Raw genomic sequence first — 24,514 nt, 5'->3', positions numbered from 1 at the left:
CTGGTTTTAATTTTTTCAATGTTTTCAATAGTTGTTTTGTTTTTTACCAACAGTTTTATTGGTGTATTCTTTTTGAAAGCCACTTTGAGGCCTTTTTGCAATCAAGTGATGTGTGAATTTTACGAAATAAATTTGACAAACGGTTGTGATGTAAAAAGTTACAGCAGGAAGTTACAGGGCACACACTGATTGGCAAACAAAGCAGCATGCCTACCCTAAAACTTTTGCAGGTGCAAAGGTTATCGAAAGTGTGGGATTGCGGATACCTGCCCCGATGCTTTCATGAACGCAAAATGCACAATAAGACATCTGGATGGGCTCTAAGTATCAAGTAGATTTGGCTTTTGCTGCTGTCATATCACAAATTCAGTACTTAAATGAGTTGAGCTGGATCAAACTGTATGTAAATTTCACATTGGTTACCTCTCTGCATAGTTTTAACACCCCAATCATTCTCAATCTGTTGTATCCATGACAGTTTGCCAGGGAGCCAAGATTTCCTGTTTGGTTGCCGAAACGTCCCTTCAAACTCCCTCTCCCTCTCTGCGTTGACCCTCCCACGTGTTGCTATTTGGCAACTCCTCCATCTGCCAACAGACAGATGGAGTGCTTCTGTTTCCAGGAGATGCTTCCTCCTGATACATCCTTGGGGTTTTAAACCGAGTTCTCCTTTAAAAAAAAAAGAAATGCACGGAGAGAGAAGGGAATCCAAGTTTCCAACCCACCCCCCCACCGTACTTGGGGTGCCAATACAAGCTAGGGGAAATTTGCCACGTGCCAAGGAGAAGCAAGAAGAAATGGGTGTCTGTGGATTCATGCAGTGACTGGGGGCAAAGGGAAACCCACCCCTCCAGGAGGAGAGAGCCTTGCATCCTGGAACAGCAGGCGACGGGGAACAAGAGAGCGGACCCCAAAGTGAAATCCATTACGAGGACTGCAGGTGGCTGCCCAGTTCGTGAGAGAGAGAGGAGGGATGATTATCCTTACTGAACGAACAAATCATGTCTTTGTTGGCTGTTGAGGGCAGAGAGAGACACCAGGATCTGGATATGCCGGGGGCGAAGATGAAGCCTGAAGAAGATGGCAGATATATGCAGGTAGGTCTTGAGTAATATTGGGAAGAAAAAGATGTGTTCTGGGCAGGAAGCAGGTGCAGCATGGAGGTTAGCTCGTTGGGAGCAAGTGGATGAGTTGCATGTTCAACTAGGCCCTCCAGGCCGCTCTATATGGCCTTCAGATCTTTTGCCAGGCCACACCCCTCTCTGGCTCTGCTTTGCCTGGCTGGAAGGTGCCCCAGAATGCTGATCATGCTTCCTGCTTGTCTGGATGGAGGCTAGAGGGAGCTGTGGGAGGGTTTGTTGAAACTAATCTGCTGTACAAAGGTAAAATTTGCATTGTTCGGCCCACTTTTGCTTCTCACCATGTCCACAAATGGCATGTGGCCCTCGGAAGGTTACCCACAAGGGAAAGTGGCCCTTGAGCTGGAAAAGGTTCCCTGGCCCTGACCTAAGAGAAACTGGTGACTCCATCTCACACTGGAAGAAAGAGATGCGGAATTAGCACTATGGGGCTCATTCACCTGGGAAGGTAGCTCATCTAGGAGAAGGTACAATATACCTTCCAACATTTTCATCCCTAGAATTGGGATGTCAGGAGGGACGTGCATTCCAGTCTGGGACTCTGGTGATTGTCAGCAGGGTCGCAGCAGAACACTAGACTGAAAAACGGGACATTCTGGGGTCCGAACAGAAGCTGGGATTGGCTTCTGCAATCCAGGATGTCCCGCTTAAAATGGGACACTTGCAGGGTATGCATACAAGAGGGAACTTAGGAAGAGGCATCATTCAGAGTCAGACCATTGAGCCATCTAGCTCAGGATGTCACCAACCCTACCTGGAGATGCCAGAGATTTCACCTGGGGCCTTCTGCATGTAAACCAGATACCCTACCACTCAGCTACAGCCCTTCCCCTAACTGAAGGGCCGGCCAGCCCAAACAGAGAGGCAGCCTCAAACTTGCATGAGTTTCATTGTCTCTCAGATCTGGAACCCAGAGAGGCATCTCCCAATGGCTGTGCTCCTTACAGGAAGGCCTCTACTTTCCTCCATCCTGACATTGGGGGGTGGGGGCTGGAGGAGGCAGCAGCCCTGGCGGGGCTGTTGAGCTGCTGTTGGCACTTGCCTCCTTGTGTGTGAGCAAAAAGACAAGGTGCGAGCATGCTCAGTTATACAGTATGCATTTGGCAAAGCCTGAACAGCATGCTTATTTCCTGTCTCCACATTCTTTTCTGCCTGCGTTTCTGGGACAGATAGATCTAAATGTCTTCTGTGTATGAGAGAGCTGGAATTGTGAGTACTTGCTCTTATCTGGGGTTGCATAGAGTTGTTTCCAGAAGGCAAAAGGGTAAGGGGTGTTGTGGCTGAGCTTTGGAGGGAGGGAGACAAGCTTCAGGACTCAGGGCAGTAGCTCAGTGGTGGAACATCTGCCTTGCATGCAGAAGGTCTCAGGTTCAATCCTCGGCATTCCCAGGTAGGGCTGGGAGAGAAACCTCTCCTAGAAATCCTGGAGAGCCGCTGCCAGTCCGTGCAGACACTACTGAGCTAGATTGGACCAGTGACTCAGTACAAGGCAGCTTCAAAATGCTGTTGTTCCGTTGTCTGTCTTTGTATTGTCACTCTTGATTGTTAGTCATAATCCCCAAGCCGCCGGGCTCTTTTCTCCCTAAAAATATCTGCCTGGCGGAGGCAATATTTGTGTGGCTGAAGCTTGTGGTCTCCTGACTCAGATTAAACCCTTTTCCTGGGTTCGTGGAAAACACGGTTTTTGCTAGAGGCAGTCTCTGAAAACTACTGGCATTGATATGACACTGGCTTTGAATTCATAAGGTCCCGCGTTCAACACCTGGCACATCTAGGTAGATCTGAGAAGGACTCTAGTCTAAAATGCTGGACAGCTGCTGCCAATCATTAGAGACAATGCCAAGCTAGATGGACCAGCACTCTGACTTGGCACCATGCCATCTCCAAAGGATTCCCACAGTCAGATTCTCAACAGCCTGTTTCCCTGAAGGAAGCCCTACCGAAATGTTTAGGACTTACTATTGAGTTAGATCTGCATAGGATCGCGACTGAGGCTGTGTTTCTCTGGCCTAGCAAGGTCTCAGTGTCATAATGATCGGATCCCTTTAATAAATGTACTGAGTTGTTGTTTGACGCCGTTGTTGCTGCTGTCTGTTGACATCCTATGCAAACAGCTTTGGAGAGCTGCTCAGATGGTGGCGGGGGGTGGGGGAGAACCATGTAGAAATGTTTTAAGTAATTAAATACAGTGGTACCTTGGTTTAGAAGCATAATCTGTTCCGGAGGTCTGTTTGTAAACCAAAACAGGTTGTAACCGAAGGCGGGCTTTCGCCAATGGGTCCTCCATAGAAAATTCATTCGTAATCCAAAAAAAGGTTGCAAACCGGGACACGCACTTCCGAGTTTGATGTGTTTATAATCCAAAACGTATGCAAACCAAGGTACCACTGTAAATTACAGAAGCAATGAATATTGTTTTAATTAGACTGCACACACTTTTTCTTGCTTTAAAGAATCTGGCTGCAGAAGTGGGCCAAGTACCATGGCAGGGAAGGGGAGCCTGTGGCCCATAGGATATTACTGGACTCCAACACCCATCATCCCTGACCATTGGCTGTGCTGCCTATTATTGATGGAAGTTGGGAGTCCAGCAACATATGAAGGGCATTTACCAACTGCAGGGCCATTCTGTCTACTCAGAAGTAAGTTCCACTGAGTTCAATGGGGCTTACTACTGGATAAGTGGGTGTAGGATTGCTCTGCCTATCATTCTTTCAGTTTATAGTTTTTTAAATTAGTTTTTTATTAAGGATTTTCTTGTGTTACAAAGCAAACAAACAAGGAAAAGTACATATAGCTTCCCCATATTTAATTCATTGAGTCTTTTTCATGGTTCATTTACATTCGGTATCATATTGTAGAGTTGGAAGGGACCACAGGGGTCATCTAGTCCAACCCCCTGCAATGCAGGAATCTTTTGCTCAAGGGGGGGCTCAAACTCACAACACTGAGATTAAAAGTCTCATGATCTGCCAACTGAGCTATCCCATATAGTTATGACACTGTTGTCATAGACAAGTTGAAATAGTTAAAGGGTGGTAAAAGAGTGATAGACGCGGGTGGCGCTGTGGGTAAAAGCCTCAGCGCCTAGGGCTTGCCGATCGAAAGGTCGGCGGTTCGAATCCCCGCGGCGGGGTGCGCTCCCGCTGCTCGGTCCCAGCGCCTGCCAACCTAGCAGTTCGAAAGCACCCCCGGGTAGATAAATAGGGACCGCTTACTGGCGTCAAGGTAAATGGTGTTTCCGTGTGCTGCGCTGGCTCGCCAGATGCAGCTTTGTCACGCTGGCCACGTGACCCGGAAGTGTCTCCGGACAGCGCTGGCCCCCGGACTCTTGAGTGAGATGGGCGCACAACCCCAGAGTCTGTCAAGACTGGCCCGTACGGGCAGGGGTACCTTTACCTTTACCTTTAAAAGAGGCCTAGAGCAGGCCCCCCCTCAATGGAGCTAATAGCACCTCTTCTCTCCAGAGCAGTGGTTCTCACAGTGGGTAGGGCTGCCCCCTGGGGGTGATGGGATTATCTGGGGGTGCTAAAAGCCAAGGGAGAGGCAGGGAAGATGTAAATATCTCTCATACTTTGAAAAGCTGGTATCTCTGTGTCATCAGTTCTGTTGAATTAAACTTAATAGTTTTAATTGGATGTTGAACGAATGTGCAATTACCATATTTTCCCTATTTTGAAGGACTCGATTTAAGAAAATGGGGGGAGATGGCCCAGAGTATAAGACACGCCCTAATTTTTGACATTATTTTTTAGGGGGGAAACCTACTCTTATACATGGAAAAATACGGTAATTGTTGCAGTTTTGAATTTTATTGTGTGATTACCTTCCTTAGTGGGCCATGCAAACCATTACTCTGGATATATATATTTTAATAGGTTAGGGGGCACTGGGGATTTACCAAGGGGGTGGTGGTTGAAAAAAGCTTGGGAATCTCTGCTCTAAAGCACGGGTGGGGAGCCTCAGACCTGGGGCAATGGTAGTTGCCCCCGCCAGCCCTGATAAACCCCGGTAAACTCCAGATTCCCAGCTTTCATTTCATTCCCAGTTTCTAGCATTCGTGGAACCTGAGATATGAGGTAAAAACGTACAGGCACTATTCTTCTTATGTTTTTGTGAGAAAGTTGCTTGCTCCCTGGAGCAAAAATTTCTGACTTCCATGGCCTGGGGCCCCAAATACAGCCCTCAAGGCTATCTGGCCCTCCAAACTCTCCCCAAGCCACACCCCCTTACTTGCCCCACTTTGCACCCCAAGTGGGTCCCCCCCCCCCGGCTGAAACGTCTCTTTCAACTCCAATAATGCATCAATCCTGCTTGTCTGGATGGAGGATAGAGAGGGGTGTGGTGTGGTGATTATGTGTTTAGAAACTAGCTCAGGGGTCAGCAAACTTTTTCAGCAGGCGGCCAGTCCACTGTCCCTCAGACCTTGCGGGGGGTGGATTATATTTGGGGGGGGGGAATGAACAAATTCCTGTGCCCCACAAATAACCCAGAGATACATTTTAAATAAAAGGACACATTGTACTCGTGTAAAAACACACTGATTCCTGGACCGTCCGCAGGCCGGATTTAGAAGGTGATTGGGCCGGATCCAGCATGTGCCCCTGGCCCCGCCCATGATGGGCATGTAGCTCCACAGGAGAGAATAAATAAAATCCATGTTTAAATCCCCAGTCACGTTGGGCCAGCCAAAATCTCTCAGCCTAACCTACCTCACAGGGTTGTTGTAATGAGACAGGAAAGTTTCAGTGCTTTTTAAGGAAATGCGGGGGGGGGGGGAGGAGGATAAATATTGATATATTAAAGACATTTGTACGGACCTGACAGTCTTCTAGTAATCTGAAAGGCTGTCCCCCAGACGAGGGCAAAGACTTCCAGGTGACCTGTTTACAGAGCATATTGTCACTGACTGGTTTTAGATTATGTTGTCTCAAAACGTTATTCCCACACTTTCTGGTACATTCCCCCATGCCCCCCATCAACTTCCTTATCATAAAAAATCCAGTCGATTGAAGGAAGAGGGTTGCTTAGGCAAGAACGCCAAATCAACTTTAGTTGTGCAACATGTGATATTATTTATTTATCTCAATTTTATTTACTGTACGATTGTACCGACACTTGTAAAAAACACACCCAGGTATTTAAAAATATTTGAAAGATAATTAAAATCAAAAGTAGTTAAATAGAGATAGAACACATGCAATGTCTATATGTCTACATAGGCTTGCTTAAACAAAAAAATGTTTTAAGCAGGTGCTGAAAACATATTGGTAGCAGTGTCTAAACAAGAATGTTTTTAGCAAGCACTGTAAAGAGGACTGTGGTGGCAATGTCAGTAGGCAGGGAGTTCCAAAGTTTAGGAGCTGCCACACTGAAAAAACGATTTCTGACAAGCGTGGAATGAGTATTATGTTCCACAGATCAAAATGGTCGAGCGGTCATATATGGGGTGAGGGGCTCACACAAGTCTTACTGATCCCCAGCTTTATATGCTAATAGTAACACATACTGAATATCACTCCAAAATAGCAATGCTCTGGACGCACCTTTCTTCCCTGCTGTCCTCCACTCCACCTCCAGCAACAGCTGGGTGCAGAATAAGCTTAGGTTATAGGGGAGGATATTTTGGTTAAACATTATGAGAAATCTCTTGTGCACTAGGACCTTTCAATAATGAAATCCATTTCTTGGTGGCTCAACGATGCTTCAGATTAAATTATGGGATTTAAAATATTTTTATTCCCTATATTATGTCTTCTTTTTTAACAAAAAAAAAACACCTTTTCATATACCAGCCTATAGCAACCTGGTGAGATGTCTTGGTCTGAAGACGGCTGCCCTATAGAAATGACTGGGGCACACCCGCTGTTTCATTTCATCGCCTGCTGCTCCAGCCGCGCGTGCGGTTCTCTCGCTCCCCCTAGCGGCGAGTGCAATACATATATTATATACAGTATTAAAATTAACCATCCTTGCAGAGAATTCCTCTTTCGGCTGCTCTCCTCCGCTGCTTAACGCTGCACGTGTTGCACGCTGCAGGCAAGGGAGAGAAGCCACCCACTCTCTTCGTTTGCCCTTCCCCGGTTCTCGCCTGTAAAGGTCATTCCCCTCCCCCTTGGCTGGAGAGGTCGGGGGATCAAGGCGTCCCCCCCCCGGGAGGGGTGTGGCAGAAGGCTGGGAGGCAGATTGCTGACCATGCCTAGAGGGTGGCTTGTTAAAGGAGATAGATATAAAAGAAATCTGAATTAAAGCATCCGGCGAAGGAGGTGCAGAGTGACCACCCGTTCTTCCAGCCAGCCCTCTGGGAATCCAGCTCATGCAACCCCCAGTTAAGCCAATGCAAAAGGAGCAAAAGCAACGAATCGGTGTTGGGAGCCGGCATGGTCAATCAAACAGTCCTCATTGAGCAAGCCAGGCACGTCTGTGTTCTATTGTTGAGGGCAGACGCCATGCACAGCCTGTGCGGGGACTAATGTGAGAGACCCGAGGAAGATGGCGTATATACAGGTAGGTCTGAGCAGCACCAGTGGGGAGAGAGAGAGATGATTGGGGGTGGCGGTGGCTGCAGACCCCGAGGTTGCGGTGTGGGGAGAGGCAGAGGGAGGGCAGCCTTTGCTTGCAAGGAACAGAACTAAAACAATGGCAAAAACCCTAATACAAAAAAAAGCTGTCGAGGTTTTCTCCTTAGTTGCTACCTGGCAAAAGGGAGGATCCCCCTTTACTCTGAAACTTGAGCGACTCGAGTTGTGAGTTTTCGAGTTGCTGACTTTGCTGGAAGAAATTGCAACCTGTAGCATACATTTCTTTTTTTAAAGTAGCTGGCTGTAATTTTATTCTGCCTTGCCCTCCCTTCCTCCTTTCAATTTTATTGACTAGCAATCGTCAAAGTAGGAAAATAAAAGCCGTTGTTTTTGCTGGCGGTTGGGAGAAGCACTTGGAGGTTAATGGAAGAGCTCCATGGGGGGAAAACAAGGGTGGTTTTTTTAATGAGGGAGGTGGGAAATGAGTCCCTGAGATGCTGCTCCAAGTTAATGGCCTGATTGCGTGCAAAAATGGGGTTTGGTGAGAAATAGGTCTCTCAAATCATGCTGAAAGTGTGTGTGTGAGAGAGACAGACATTTATATATATATATGTATTGTGCATGACTTTAAAAGTACATGGCTGCTACCCCATGGGTCTTTCAATATGTGTGCATATAAATAATGACATGTGGATAGGTGGTTTTTGTAAAAATACTTGCTACGTGTGTATTAGTGATTCTGGGTGCTCCATGAGGCGTCCCTCCTCTCCTCCCAGAGATGTGGTTGTGTGACGACTTGCATGTATGCTGTGGAAACCTGCAACTGAAGGAGAAGGTGTGTGTGAGAAATGTAAATAGAACAGAATTTGCACTCGGGGCTCTGGAGTAAAGCAGGTGAATCCTATTTGTGTGTGAAAACTCCTTTCGGATTTCACTTTGCTGTGACAGTCCAGAATTTTTGACTGCAGGCCATAGGCGTCAATTCCCTGGGTGCCCGAGCACCCACAAAATTCTCCATGAAGGAGCTGGGTAGCTGCAAATTTAGGTGCCAGGGCTATGCACGCTGCATGGCACCCATGGCCCCAGGCACCCACGGCCATGGGGCCAAACTGGTACTCCTGCTGCAGGCTACGTGATGGCAACACTGCGTTTCCCCTCCTTTTAAGGGACGCTTAAGGTTACCGTTAAACGAAACAGTATTAAAAAGGTGGTCTTTCCTCCCTTGAAAGCTTTTAAGCAGAGGTTGGATGTCCATCTGTCAAACTCACTGCTGGGGTGCATGGATGAGGTTGCTGGATTCTGCAGCGGAAAGGTGGTGAAAACACTATCAAGCAGGAGCTGTCTGCAAGGAGGGCAAAGGGTCCTCAGACATTTTAAGAAAGAAATCCCCAATTCTTCTGATTGATTTTATTGTGAGCATTCAATTCACTAAGGAAAACATTTATGAATTAGCTAGCCTTTCTTCCAAGGCAGACTTTCAAATTTCAGCGGTATCCGATGTGAGGCCAAAATTCGGTGGTGCCCCGCCTCTCGCCTTCCATCCTGCTCAATTCACTGTGTCATAGTTGTGGTGCTCTGCGGCGCCCCCTAGGCTCGGTTCCCCTTGTGGTGGAACCGGTCATGTGGACCAAATCCATCTCTGAACCTGCTTTATACCAATGCGATATGTCAGGTGAGGGGAACATTTAGCCCCCCTTTCCAGCTGTTGCTGAACCTGCACCATCCCTGACCATTGGTCATGCTTGCTGGGGCTGATGAGAGGGGTAGTTCAGCAACATCTGGAGGGTCAAAAGTTCCTCGCTCCAGATCTCAGTATCAGCTGCACTAACTGGCAGAGGCTCTCCTGGGTTTCAGACAAGGGTAATGCCCAGTCTTACCTGACTATGCCAGGGAATGAACCTGTGATGTTATGCATGCAAAGCAGATGCTCTTCCACTGAGCTGTTATTATTATTATTTATTAAATTTGTATGCTGCCCTTCACTTGACGATCCCAGGGCAGTTCACAACAACAACAACAAAAAAACAGAATGAGAACATGAAATACACAAAAAAACCAAACCAACCAATAACTCCTATCCCTCCAACTCATTTGAAAGGCCATAGAATGTTTAACCTGCCAATGGCCTGGCTATAGAGAAATGTATTCACCTGATACCTAAAGATAGGTAGTGAAAGCGCCAGACAGAAATTCATTTCAATTGACATATAAAGGTCAGTCTATCAGAGTGACACTTTCCAAAACAAACTGTTTTGGAATGCAAACTGTTCCAAAACAAACTGTTTTCCAATGCAAACTGAAACATGGGTGTCCTTCAGAATTTGCACTTATCCACATTTTGCAATGCACTTTCCTCAGCAAGCAGTGTTTCCAGAAATGGATTTATTTGGGGAATGTGAAGATATAAATGAATATGTAGACAGTACTGGTAAAAATAACATAAAAGAATGCATTATATTGGGAAAGTGCTTGCAGAAATGTGTGGACGAGTCGAAACTGCATATAAAGATGTGTTTATTGGGGGAAATTTGAACCTAAACTGCTGGTGGGTTTTCATGAGGACTTCTTTTCCCAAGTGTAAATTTTTGCAAAATGTGAAGAGCTGAATTTAAAATTGGGGAAAAGAATGAGAAATTGGGAGAGCCAAAATTGGCAGGTCTTTCTATCCCTTTGGATCACGGTGTGCACACTGGTGATTTAGGTCACCTTGAGTTGGTGCGAGGGACTCACTGGTGGGGAGAGGGCTGTTGAATGCAGGTCCTGCTTATGGGGTTGCCAGTAGCATCTGGTTGGCCACTGTGAGGACAGGATGATGGATTAGGTGGGCCTCTGACTTGTTCCAGCAGAGCTGTTCTATTCTTCCTCTCATGGTTTATTTGCCTTCTCTGTGGTAGCTAAGCTTGGTAGCAGACTGCTCTTCTCTGAAAACGCCAGATCAACCCTCAAACCTCAGGTCAACCTTTTCAGACTTGCTAAGCACCAGGCCACACTGTGGCTTTTCATTGAGCCAGCATTCAATCCCTACAACAGGGACAGGAAACCTGTGGCCCTCCAGATGTTGCTGGACTCCAACTCCCACTGCCTGGGGCTGATGGAAATTGGAGTCCCATAGGATGCTGCCTTATGCTGAGGCAGACTGTTGGTCCACCCAGCTCAGTAATGCCTACACAGACTAGCAGCAGCTCTCCAGTATTTCAGGCTGGGTCATCTGTCAGCCTATCCTCTAGAGATGCCGGGGATTGAACCTTGGACCTTCTGCATACAAAGCAGGTGTTCTGTCACTGAGCTATGACCCTTCGTCAGCAACATCTGAAGGATCACAGGGTCCCCTTTCCTTCCCTAGAAGATTTCTTTAGATGACGCTATCGGTATGCAATGTGCTTTATGGAGTGCCGGAGGTGCAGTTCTCTGTCCCAAGGAGATTGCAACCTGAAATTCAGCAGAGGAAACAGCAACAGGTGAAGGGGAGGCAGTGGCAAAGCAGAAGGCAATATGCAGATGTATCGTTTTGCATGTGTTTTATTTATTTATTTCTTTTAACAACTCCTATACTGCTTAACGGGATGCGGGTGGCGCTGTGGGTTAAACCACAGAGCTTAGGACTTGCCGATTAGAAGGTCGGTGGTTTGAATCCCCGCGACGGGGTGAGCTCCCGTTGCTTGGTCCCTGCTCCTGCCAACTTAGCAGTTCAAAAGCACGCCAAAGTGCAAGTAGATCAATAGGTACCGCTCCGGCGGGAAGGTAAACGGCGTTTCCGTGCGCTGCTCTGGTTTGCCAGAAGCGGCTTAATCATGCTGGCCACATGACCCAGAAGCTGTACGCCGGCCCCCTTGGCCAATAAAGCGAGATGAGCACCGCAACCCCAGAGTTGGCCACGACTGGACCTAATGGTCAGGGGTCCCTTTACTTTTTATACTGCTTAACACCTCAGTCTCTTTAAGCGATGTAAAGTGAGGTGGAAAACGGTACAATGAAGATGAAATCAGTTTAAATTAATTATAAAACCAGAAGAATTTCTTAAAATGCCTAGTGGGATAGCTCAGTTAGTAGAGCACGAGACTCTTAATCTCAGGGTTGTGGGTTCGAGTCCCACCTTGGGCGAAAGATCTGCATTGCAGGGGTTTGGCCCAGATGACCCTCGTGGTCCATTCCAACTCTACAGTTCTGTTTCTGTGTTTCTATGAAATGGTAAATAAAGGTCATTTCTAAGCACTTGGAAAGCCTGTCAAATCTCCTCTGGGAAGGAGTTTGTAGGAAAAGGGAAAGTTGCCTTATACTGAGTGTGGGCTGTTGGTCCATCTAGCTCAATACTGTCTACACTGACTGGCAGCAGCTCTGCAGGATTTCTGACAGGGGACGTTCCCAGCACTACCTGGAGAAGCCAAGGATTGAACCTGGGACCCTCTGCTTGCAAGGCATATCCTCTACCACTGAGCTATGGCCCTCCCCACAGACAGTTTAGGCTTAGTTATAGGATTAGATGTTGCAGGCACAGGGGGAGCCAACATGATGCTTGCCTGGTGCTGTTGGACTCCCAGTGCCCATGAGCCTGCATGGACAGTGGCTAGGGATTTTGGGAACTGTAGTCCAACAACACTTGGCACCATAATGGATACCTACGCAGGGTGGCGTAGAAACTAGCAGATTGTGCCAAAGATGATTTTCAGCGTGAAGGTTCATGTGCATGCAGTTAAAACAAAGTAGTCCTGAGCATGTGCAGAAAATTCCGAACCACAACCATTTCTGACATCTTTGGAATATTTTCTTTTCCTTGCAAATGGTGCAGGGAAGGTAGACTCTGGCATAGAAACATAGATGTCTGCCTTATGCCACACTGTTGGCTCACCTGTCTCAGTGTTTCCTACACGGACTGGCAGCAACTCTGCAAGGTTTTAGACAGCTCTTCCTGGACTGGACTGGAACCTGGGTCCAAAGCAGATACTCTTAATACCCACCTGTGGACTTTCCCCAAGCCTCCTCTCTCTCCCCACCCAATTAACTGTTGTATATCTGAGGCTATATATTTATTCTGTGACATTTACAGCATACTCTGCATGCCCTAAACCCACACTGGTTTCAATAGATGAATCACTGATGCCACCCCAAGGGGATACTGAATCTGTCCTTTAGATGCAGAGGCAGCGTGGTACTGAATGCCATCAGATGGATAGCAACAAGCGGGAGAGGGCTGCTGCCTTCTCACCTCCTCCTTGGGCCCTTTGTCTATCCAGCTCAATATTGTCTACACTGACTGGCAGTAGCTCTCCACAGGAGTCTCTGCTAGTGCTACCTGGTAACGCCAGGGAATGAGCGTGTGGCTCATCTGAGTGGAAAACAGGCGCTGTGCCACAGTAGACTAGATCAGGGCTGGGGAACCTCAGGCCAAGGCAGTGAGTGTGGCCCCCCCCAGACCTGGCCCTCAGAGATCTCAGCTGGCCACATCCTTCCCTGCTTTGCACCCATTGTGCTTTTGCTTGGTTGGGATATGCCATTGAACTCTGATGGATGGGTGATGGGGAGGTGTATCTGTAAACTGACCTACCTTACAAAGGTATATTTTACGCTGGTTATTCCTCCCTTCTGTAACTGGAGATAAGCCTAGGATTTAACTGTGGGGACATTTTGGGTGCATATTTGTACTATAAAATTTATTATTTTTTAATTGTCCATGTATTTATTTGTTGCATGTTTATCCAAGGATCCTAGAGGGGAGCAGCATTCAGGCAGTCTTTCCCTGTATTCTCACAGCAGCCCCATGAGGTGGGTGAGGCCAGGGCAATGCAACCAGCCCAGCAGTGGGTTTGCTAGCTGAGCAGAGATTTGAAGCCAATACTTCCTGCTTCTATTTCAGTGCTCTAACCTCTATGCTAGAATGGCCCAATGTTGTTATTGGGGCCGCTGTGTGTCACCCACAGAGCTTCCAAAGTGCTTCATGATGGATTTGGCTTTCCTGACATACTCAAGAACATATTAAGTGCTCAAAGAAGATGTCTTTAGAGATGTAGCCTGGTTTTGTTTTATGGGACTTGATGGAGCCACAGCATTTGAACTTCCATTATACTGTATAGGGTACATAATGATCTAGAACGGAACATTGTTGTGCGGGACTTGATGGAGCAGTGTGCCATGTTCTGGTTTGATGCCAGAAGGCATGGGGAAAGCAGGAGGCAGGACTGGTCAAAGGTGGCTGGACCATGGACAGCTCCAATTGAGCAACATGTTTGATAAAGGCTGGGAGCAGATGAAGGGCTTTTGTCCTTCTGTCTCCAGACTAGGTTCTCCAGGCAACATCCATTTGAGAGAACTCCAGAGCCTCTGAATGCCAGTTACTGGGAATAATAAGTAAGGCAAGGGCTGTTGTGCTCAGTTTCTGCTTGCAGGCTTCCCGTAGGGACAGTGTTAGAAACTCTGATATATAAGCTGGATGCCAAATGTTGCAGAGGAGCCCACCTTAGAGGCACTGGAAATGAGTTCTGGTGAGCTCTGGCTGAAAAAAATCCCTGGTTTCCCCCACCAGATGTAAGAAAATATGCAGGGCCTCTGTTTTGCACACCCAGCACAATTGGTGAAGCTGGTGGCAAGACCAGCAGGAGCTCAAAGCTACACACCTAGTGAAATAAGGTTGTGAAGCCTTGAGGTGGTAGATTGGTTTGTACCGTTTCAGGTTTCCACAGGTACCAGAGGAGAGAGGCTGTAGCTCAGTGGTAGAGCAGCAGGTCTCCAGGCCAATCCCTGGCAACTCCAGGAAGTCCTGGGAAAGATCCCTGGCTGAAATTTTGGAGAGCTGTTGCCAACCAGTGTAGGCAGTGCTAATCTAGAGAGACCAGTGGTCTCATTTTGGTATAAGGCAGCTTCCTGGAAATGCCGAGGATTGATCCTCGAACCTTCTGCATGGAAAGCATGAGCTTCACCACTGTTCTGAGTAAGTTAAGGCAGAGCAATTGTTGGATAATATCCAGGGACTCCTGGGGGAGGCAAGCAAGAGAAAGAAATGCAGCACAAACCATGGTTTCTAGCTATGTTTTGCGATAAAACCATGGTTTGGTTGGTATGGTGAGATTCCTTAGTGAAGACACTGTTATACTGCTGTATGTTTTTTTCAATGTTTGCTCCGTAGTAGACCTTCTGCTGCTCTTCTGGGATCGATAGGAGTTTTCAGTGCATGGCTGAAATTGCCTTTCCATCAAGAATTAAATTTTCAGTAAGCAGCCTCTGTGCAGGTTGAGCAAAGTCTTGGAAATAATTCAGCAGAACCATCCATGGATCAAATTTTATCGCATCATGAGTCATGCATCAAATTACTTGCAATACTTTTTTAAATTAAAAAACACACACACATAATGCCAGTATTCATCTGAAATTAAGAAGACATGCTTGGGTGTATGATATTGTGCTCATCAGGATCTGATCAGGTGATGGGTTTAGACACACCCACAGTTAAGCCACAAAAACGTGTGTGCATGCAAAATGTTTCTGTGCATCGGCCATAAATTTGTGTGACGTACGTGGGTTAGATGCACGGACGATGCAATTAGAGGCATGGCCCATTTTCTGTGCTGAGGTACGTCATTTCTGCTTCTCACTCCATCCCTTTGCTCTTATCGAGGCAGAGGTCGCTGAACAAAGTATCCTGTCTAAACATCGGGAAATAAAATCATTGCAAATGAAAATCAACCAAACAGCACACATTCTGCATTTACAAATAACGTGACTGGTGTTCTGGCATTAAATAACAAATAGGCATTCAATAATTAGGCATTTGAATAGCACAATTGGCAACCTGATTGCAGCCGTGAGAACCAGTATGTGGTGCAGTGCCTAAAGATCAGAGTTGGGGAGCTTGACGGCCTCCTAATGTATCTGGAACTCCAACACCCATCAGTCCCGCTCAGCATGGTCCATAGTTGGGTATGAAGGGAGTTGCATACCCGAGGGCACCAGTTTGGAGAAAGCCTGCGTTGAACAAGTACAAAGCAGGTAAGGATTGTAGTCTTAGAACCCAGGAGAACAAAGCCTTAAGCACATTCACTTTGTGGGGGCCTGGTCAAAGCCAGGGCTGACTACCCAGGGGGAAATTTGGGATCAGGTGAGCTCTTTCAGAAGGAAACAGAAATAGCAGCTTGGTAGGGAAAGTGCACAGAATAAATTGATTTCCCCCGGAGATCCTTTTCAACTTCAGTAAAATATGTAGGACAATAAGAGCTGAAAATAGTATCATTTTTCTAGAAATCAAAGCCATGGCACCAAGCAGGGAGGGCAGGTATTTGGGGATCATTAGAGCTTTGCTAAACTGGTCTTGTCTGTTTCATTTTCTTCCCCCTTGCTTCATCATGGATATCTAAAAGGACAGTTGGAACCAATAAATGAGGTGAGTTAATCTGGTGACTCATTCTGCCTTCTCTTGCCTCTCCCCAGGCAGAGGGAGATGGTTGTGCTTTTTCATCTGCTCGTTTGCTTTGTCTGTCTTTGGTTTCTGGCTTGCAAAATCTCTTCCTTGGCAAAGTGCATCTTGATTTCTGTAGGGCACATTCTTTTTCCTTAGTTTCCTTTTCTAGTGCAAAATGCGAATTGCCTTTGCTGATCATGTGGCACGCTGATTTCAGTCACTTTGGGTGCAGATGTTCCATGCAGTATCTGGTACTAGATTCCAAATCTGGATTGCATGGGAATCTTCACTTTAAAAAGCACAGTTATAGCCCTCATCCTTTTAAAGTTAATTGTCACATGTTTCAGTGTGCTTGTGATGTCTCTTGTGCACATAAACACCGCTGTGCACTCTAGAATTTGTTGACTAGAAACCTTTCCATAAATAGAGAATAATTTTTTATTTTATTTAGAACATTTGAACCCCACTCTTCAGTCAAAAAGTCTTCCAGAGTGGCTTACATACAATCAGTTAAGACAGTCCCTGTCCTCAGGTTTACAGCCTAAAAACAACACACAAGGAAAGAGGGCAGGGAAGGAAGAGGAAAAAAAATCAATCTCAGGCACTGTACCTGTTCTTAAATAGTTGTTCACATAATGACCAGCTAGTGTAGTTTGGCGTAGGAGAGTCCTGATGGTGCTGGTCTGTCACAGCAGAGCTGATGGAGTGAGCCTTATATCCCAGCTCTCCCACTGAAGCAGCCTGCTCCCAGGTGACAACCGAGGGAGAGAAGGTTTGATGGAGTTTGTATGTCAGCTTCCTATCTGTCTGGCTCTTTCTGTCTGAAGAGCATTCATTCCTCCATAGTAGCAGAAAATGGGACACTCCCATGGATATTTGCTTCTCCTGCGTGGCTTATAGCAGGGATGGGGAAGTTTGTGCCCTCCAGATGTTGTTGGACTCCAACTCCCATCAGCCCCAGCCAAGTTGCATGCAGTTACATTTAACTGCAGTTGCCAGCAGTTGAACCAGGTCCCTTTGTGTGCAAACCATCTACTCCACTTTGCACGGTTTCATTGCAGGACCTCATCGTCTGTATCAGCGTTGAGGAGCCCATGGCCTTTAGATGTTGTTGGACTCCAGCTCTCATCAGCACCAGCCAGTCAGGAACGATGGGAGACCAGCAATGTCTGAAAGACTGCAGGTTCTTCATCCCTGGCTTGCAACTCTGTTCTCCTAAAAGTGTGTGCCTCCTTGCCACTTACCCATACTTGTTCTGTTCCACCAAATTGATTCCCCCAGATATATACGGGGAGAGAGCTGATGTACTCAGGTCCTGCTTGAGGGCTTCCAATGGTGACATCTGGCTGGCCACTGTGAGATCAGAATGCTGGACCAGATGGGCCATTGGCCTGATCCAGCAAAGTCTTCGTAGGTTCTTATGATTAATTGTAAAACAAAACACAACAACCCCCAAATTCATTCTGTTGAGTTCAGAATAAAGCATCTTATGTGTCTTATACTGATTTGATTAGTTCGTTTCTGCATTGCAGGGAGTTGAACTAGATGGTCCCTTCAAATATTATGGTTAAATGATTTTGATGGGAAAACACCCTCCCTTTGGGGTGACAGCTGATAGTCCTCCTCAGAGCAGGTTCACTGAAACGGATTTACATAAAATAATCTTAACTTTGGGATTTTTTCATGGTGCATAGGAACAGGTCTCCATTAGGATTCACGAGTGCTGTGAGCTTGTTATAATGGTGAAATTAACACACTTTATAAGGACAAAAGAAATAAGAGACAAACTAGCTGTGAGTGGGGGAGAATTAGAAGCCGAGGCAGTTGTAGTACAAAGTTGTTGTTTCCACAAATGGATGTTCTGTATGATTTGAATCGCTCTACTCAGACATAAGAATGTTCCTAACGGGAGAGATTAACAGTACTCTTTTCTTTTAATTAAGGATAAAACCTGCCTACCTAAGCAGTGGAGTCATAAATAGAAATATATAGAGTAAGATACTCAATTCAGTTAGAGCTTAACTGAAGTACAGAATTTAGAACTGACATGAAGCCATTTAAACTTGTGGCGAAAATATGCAAAAAGAAATGTTCATTTTGGTTACTGATGTGTGAATATGTGACAAGAATTTGACGTTCTCAAATTCACTTATGGATTTGATAGCATATGTTGCATGGCTTTGCTTTTCCCTTTTATAGTATTTGTGGAATGTGTTGGAACAACGACACTCAAAAAATTTATAGGCATGGACCCCCATTCCTCTCAATCAAATAGAAATGGCTACAAATAGAAGACTGCCTTTTGACAGCCCTTAAAAATAGAGGAATATCCTCTGCAAAATAGGACACATGGTCACGCTTTTCTTGTTTATATCTTAAGTTGGGACTGTGGGCTGTATCTAGTGTTACCCTAATCAGAGTATTTCAGTTGAAATGAATGGACAGGAAATTAACTTAAAACTATTGATTTCAGCGGTTGGTTGGAAAAGCCAAAGTTGGTTGGGAAAAAAACCCTTAGATAAGTAACTTGCACTTCTTTCACATCAATGGAGTAAACATAGGAAGCTGCCTTATACAGACCATTGGTTAACCTAGTTCAGTATTGTCTACACTGGCTGGCAGCAGCTCTCCAGGATTACTGGCAGAGGTCTCTGCCAGCCCTACCTGTAGATGCCAGGGTTAGGACCTGGGACCTTCTGCTCTGCCACTGAGCTGCCCCCACCCCCCAAATTAAAGAAGGTCTTCAAAAGGGAGTTTATATGTGGAAGAGGCTCCTCCCTAGCGACATTTACATAGGAAGGCATTAATTCCAGGTCCGCTGCAGGAAAGAAAAGCAGCGGAAACAACACACAGGCACACCCAGCTGAAATCCAAGCCCTGCACCTCAATTACAACTGAGTGTTTATGCTTGCCAGCCACCAACTGGTTGTAATTTTTGCTATCTGGTTTCCAACGGCCTCAGGGCCTGTTGTCTAGAATCTCGGATCTCTTGCTGTGCAGATGGACTTGCCGGAACTGTTGCCAGAAGTGTTATGACTGCAGCTGTTGCCAGTCGAGCGATGACGAAGTGGAAATCCTGGGGCCTTTTCCAGCACAGACGCCTTCCTGGTTGTAAGTCTGGATTCTGCTTTTAGGAGCCCGCTTGTTCCCCTTTCACTTCGGTTTTTACAAAGATCCCTTCCCATCTGGATTGGTTGCTTGTTTCTAACAGGCACTGACAATTTGCATTTTTTTCAAAAAAGAAAAACAACAATATGCATGTTAAATGCAAAGCTGTAGTTTGGCCCTGTGTTAAGGTTGTGAGAGAAATCCGATTCAATTCACGTTCAAAGGTGAGCTGCCTGATTCGGATTTCCAATAACAATACGCAGACCAGAACAAAGCCATCCTTTGAAATTCTCTCTTAATTTTGCAATGCGGTTCTCCAGCCAAGTAATCTGTATGAAAATGCATCTGCTGAGGGCAAGTGTGCATAGAAATGTGTGTGTTAATGAAAGTAACATAGAAAAACACATTATTATTAGGGAAAGCCGCTTTGCAAAAATGTGTATATTAGGACTAATTTGCACTAAATTGTTGATGAGTTTTCATAAGGGCTTAACGAAAGTAAATTGCAAACTGATGTGGAAAACTGAATTTAAGATTGGAAAAATGAAGAACGGAGAGAAACCGAAATTTTCAGATTAGCCCATCCCTGCCTTGTCTTTGTGGAGATGCCTCTTTTCAGTCAAGTAGATGTCACCTCCATTAATGTGTGTGAAGTGTTGGATATCCCGGGGTGTTCTGGTTATTCCTACCCACCCCCATCCTTCAGATGAATTTTATATTTGTATTCTCTTACTAAATTTCTTATGTGTACCACAGTAACAGTCTCATACCTAGTGTTGCTCAGGAAGTATAAGAACCCCCTCCAAATCAGTGCGGTTTTGAAAAGCTCAGTCCACCATCTTGATTCAAAATGGCTTCCAGTTGTGTTCAAACATAGATCCAAACCTACTCCTTGTTCCTCAGGAACCATTATGCAAAATTTGGTTAAAATCAGCGCACCTACACCTTTCCCACTGCTGGTGTCATTGGAGGTGGGACAGGTGAACTTTAGGGTGGAAACAGGAGATACAGAGTATAAAAACCCTGACATATAAAAACCCTGACTGGACTGTAACCTGCTAAACAAAGACAAGAGTCAATACTGTCTCTATTTCTTTTACTGGCACCACTCCACTCTGGTTTGTGCCCCTTCAGGTGAAAAAGGTTCCTGGCCCCCATATAGTGACAACCCAACCTTCTTTGTTTGTCTACAAAAGCTATTTATTTTCCAAAACCTTTAGCGAGCAAGGTAACTTGTGCTCTCAGCTAGCAAGGCTTCATTGTTTTACCAGTCTATTAATGCATGGGGACTCCAGAGTTGGAACAGAACTAATAATTTCATCTCCAACATTCAAGACCGGAGAATAATGATGTTCTTACTGTACCATACAGAGCTGGCAACTTGGCTGTCTTGCTACAACTAATCTAATTATGTTGACTTAGCACACATGGCAGCAACACCTTCCTGTCATTTCCTCTCTAATATTTGCTTTCCTGCTTTGTTGGGAAAAGATAAATTGTAGCAAAGAGCGGTAGGTGCTCTTCAGCTTTGCAAATTACAAAATGTGTGACACGGGTGTTTAAAATGATTAAAAAAAATACTTGGTGAGATTAAACTGAAATTGCAGCTTGGTTCTTCTTTTCTGGTGGCCCACATTAAAGAAAAACTAGGAGCTCTTCTGATTAGAGCCAGGATTTAGAAGTGGACATGTCAATACTCTGGTGCCATGATGCCGTCAAGGTCCCACCTACATGTCCCTGTGGTGAGCATGGTGAAGCAGTACTCTGCAGTGTAGCTTCCTGTCCATCAATTAATGTCCCCCTGATGTCAGCTGATGCACAGGTGGGCATGGTTTGGGCATCAACATGGACCAACTTGGGCATCTGGTGGGCCAGAATTGGCCTGTGGGCTGTAGGTTCCCCTACCTCTGTAGTAGAGAAATAGAATGGGGGGCGGGGGGCGGAGAGGAATGAAAATATATTATTGTCTAATTTCAGAGGCATTGAGTGTGATTGTGTTGCCATTTTTACACTCTTCCAACAATTTCTCAGAAATTGGACAATTGCAAAACAGAAAAATCCTTCCATTAAAGTAAATTAATTTGAATTTGGAAGCTGTGCTTCAGAACAAGCCAGAATATAAATATGTATTAGTAGCTTAGAATCTTTAAGGAGTTAAAAATAAGAAAGAGGTAGCCCTTGGGCTACCTCTTTTGTGCCTCATAAGTACCATTTTGTTTGTAAAAGTGGGGGGATTTTTTTAATGCCCTTTCCTTTTTTAAAAATATGCCCATAAACAGGACAAAATGGATCTGATCTTTTGTGGGGTGGGGGCAAGGCAGAGGCATGATATGTTATTGATGATGGTGATGAATGTGCACAATTAAATGATTTGCAGTAATAAACTAAGAAACAGGGCTCTCCATACAGGCTTGTGGTGCAAATAATAAGAGAGTATAGCAATGAAGTTCTGAAGCACCACGTTCATAGATTAATTCAATTGAGGGAGGAAATGCAGTGCTCATCCTGGAAGAGAGTTCAAGATACAGTGGTACCTCGGCTTAAGAACTTAATTCATTCCGGAGGTCCGTTCTTAACCAGAAACTGCTCTTAACCTGAAGCACCACTTTAGCTAATGGGGCCTCCTGCTGCCGCTGCTGCACAATTTTTGTTCTCCTCCTGAAGCAAAGTTCTTAACCCGAGGTACTATTTCTGGGCTAGCGGAGTCTGTAACCTGAAGCGTATGTAACCCGAGGTACCACTGTATTTCATTTTGACAGGGTGAGCAATCGAAGCGACGACAGGGATGGCGACTCTGACAACACTACAACAAGCGAGCCCCCTCCAACCCCTCAGGACGTTTCGCTGGACAGAAGGCGGTCGTCTTCGGATACATCCCGATCCACTTACAGCCTCACAAGACGAATTTCAAGTATGTTTGCCACGACCCACCTTTTTGGCATTTTGGCGACGTGTGCGTGTGTGTGATACCTCCTCAGACCGTGAGGCATGGGGCTGCCCTCCACTCTGTTCATTGGGTGTCTTATAAAGGGGCCCCTGTGTGCGATGTAAGTGCATTACAGGCTTCCAGGTGAGGAGGCGATGCAGATGGGTCCCCTTTATGTGGAGAAGCACTACACAAGAATATCAGCATTTATTTAGGGCTTGTTCTCAAAGTGGCTGTACATGTGGCTTGTGGGGGAGCGGGGAGTGTCTGGAAGGCGCATTGGGGCTGGGGGCAGGTGCAACACAATCAGCACAACCCATCATGATGATGTTGTGGTCTGAGGCCAGCTCCCATGGGCCAAGGCAGGTCAGGAGTTGACTTCATGTAAATCCAGGGCTGTGATGAGGCGTTACAATTGCTCCAATAGGGGTTGTGCGATGACATACTTATATTTTTATTATATAGAGAGGGTCCCAGTCCCAGGGTCTGCACTATACATTTAAAGCAGCATCATGCCACTTTAAACAGCCATGGCTTCCCCCAAAGAATTATGGGAAGTGTCGTTTGTTAAGCGTGCTGAGAGTAGTTAGGAGACCCCTATTCCTTTTGTGGAGTTGCAGTCTTCAGAGCGGTTTAACAATCAATCTCTCTTCCCAGGGTATTCTGGAAATTGTAGCTCTATGTGGTGTAGTGGTTAATGTTGGACATGGGAGGCCAAGGTTCAAATCTCCACCCTGCCATGAAACTCATTGGATGACCTTGTGCCAGTCACTGCCTCTCAGCCTAACCTACCTCACAGGGTAAAGGTAAAGGGACCCCTGACCATTAGGTCCAGTCGTGGCCGACTCTGGGGTTGCAGCGCTCATCTCACTTTATTGGCCGAGGGAGCCGGCATACAGCTTCCGGGTCATGTGGCCAGCATGACTAAGCCGCTTCTGGCAAACCAGAGCAACGCACGGAAAAGCCATTTACCTTCCCGCTGGAGCAGTACCTATTTATCTACTTGCACTTTGACGTGCTTTCGAACTGCTAGGTTGGCAGGAGCGGGGACCGAGCAACGGGAGCTCACCCCGTCGCGGGGATTCGAACCGCCAACCTTCTGATCGGCAAGTCCTAGGCTCTGTGGTTTATAACCCACAGCGCCACCCACGTCCCTTCACCTCACAGGGTAGTTGGGGTTAAATGAGGAGGGGGAGGAAGAAGAAGAAGAGTAGAAGAGTTTGGATTTGATATCCCGCTTTATCACTACCTGAAGGAGTCTCAAAGCAGCTAACTTTCTCCTTTCCCTTCCTCCCCCACAGCAAACACTCTGTGAGGTGAGTGAGGCTGAGAGACTTCAGAGAAGTGTGACTGGCCCAAGGTCACCCAGCAGCTGCATGTGGAGGAGTGGGGAATCGAACCCGGTTCCCCAGATTACGAGTCTACCGCTCTTAACCACTACACCACACTGGCACTGGGTACACCACATTGAGTTCTTTGGAGAAAAATGTGGACTATAAATGCAACAAACATCCTAACACCTCTCAGCACCCATAACAAACTACACTGCCCACGATTCTTGGGGGGAAGCCATGACTGTTTAAAGTGGTATGATTGCTTTAAATGTATAGTGAAGTTGGGGCCTATATCTCTGCAGTCAGTGTGAATTAGTGCCTTGTTCCACCATTTGCTCTTTGTTACGCAGGTCTAGAGTTGAGGCGTCCAAGTTCTCCACTTATTGACATAAAACCTATCGAGTTTGGGATTTTAGGATCCAAAAAGGAAATAGTTCAACCGTCCATCCTGAGGAAAACCTATACTCCAGATGACTATTTTAGGAAGTTTGAGCCGAGACTATATTCCCTTGACTCTAACAGCGAAGACGTGGACTCCTTGACGGACGAAGAAGTCTTGGCCAAGTACCAGCTGGGCATGCTTCATTTTAGCACGCAATACGACCTCTTGCACAATTATCTCATTGTCAGGGTGATTGAGGCGAGGGATCTGCCTCCCCCAATTTCCTACGATGGCACTAGGCAGGACATGGCCCACTCGAATCCTTATGTGAAGATTTGCCTCTTGCCGGACCAGAAAAACTCCAAGCAGACTGGAGTGAAGCGCAAAACCCAAAGCCCGGTCTTCGAGGAGAGGTACACATTTGACATCCCGTTTTTAGAAGCCGAAAGGCGGACCCTGCTGTTAACCACAGTGGATTTTGACAAATTTTCACGCCACTGTGTCATTGGTAAAGTGTCGATGCCTTTGAGTGATGTGGACCTTGTGAAGGGAGGACATTGGTGGAAAGCTCTGGTCCCCAGCTCTCAAGTAAGTTTCAGAACAAAACACAACATGTTGACTGTTATTACTGTTCTTGGTGGTCTTGGCTGGGTGGTCTTTCCCCCCTCCTTCTGATTGTGATTTAACACTGGCAGTGGTTTAATGGTACAAGGAACAG

At 46.1% G+C, this 24,514-nt stretch overlaps 1 protein-coding gene across 7 annotated transcripts in view; it reads left to right on the top strand.

Moving 5' to 3' along the window:
• Nucleotides 1-639: 639 nt before the first annotated feature.
• Nucleotides 640-24,514, top strand: part of SYT17 (synaptotagmin 17) — a 36,542-nt gene continuing 12,667 nt past the window's right edge. Inside the window, exons 1-5 of one of the 7 annotated variants that reach the window (XM_028706369.2) lie at nt 640-1,097; nt 16,011-16,028; nt 19,009-19,157; nt 21,914-22,065; nt 23,765-24,384. In XM_028706369.2, the coding sequence (XP_028562202.1) occupies nt 1,002-1,097; nt 16,011-16,028; nt 19,009-19,157; nt 21,914-22,065; nt 23,765-24,384 (1,035 nt within the window). In that variant the 5' untranslated portion in view covers nt 640-1,001. Of the gene's footprint in view, nt 1,098-2,169; nt 2,349-7,134; nt 7,647-16,005; nt 16,029-19,008; nt 19,158-21,913; nt 22,066-23,764; nt 24,385-24,514 lie in introns of those variants that run through there. The other 6 variants (XM_028706375.2, XM_028706370.2, XM_028706373.2 and 3 more) reach the window with 6 other exon arrangements.

This window comes from Podarcis muralis, chromosome 14 (assembly GCF_964188315.1).
Source record: "Podarcis muralis chromosome 14, rPodMur119.hap1.1, whole genome shotgun sequence".
NCBI lineage: Eukaryota > Metazoa > Chordata > Lepidosauria > Squamata > Lacertidae > Podarcis > Podarcis muralis.
The sequence above is the reverse complement of the archived record's forward strand: the minus strand, read 5'-3'. Positions and strand labels throughout refer to the sequence as shown.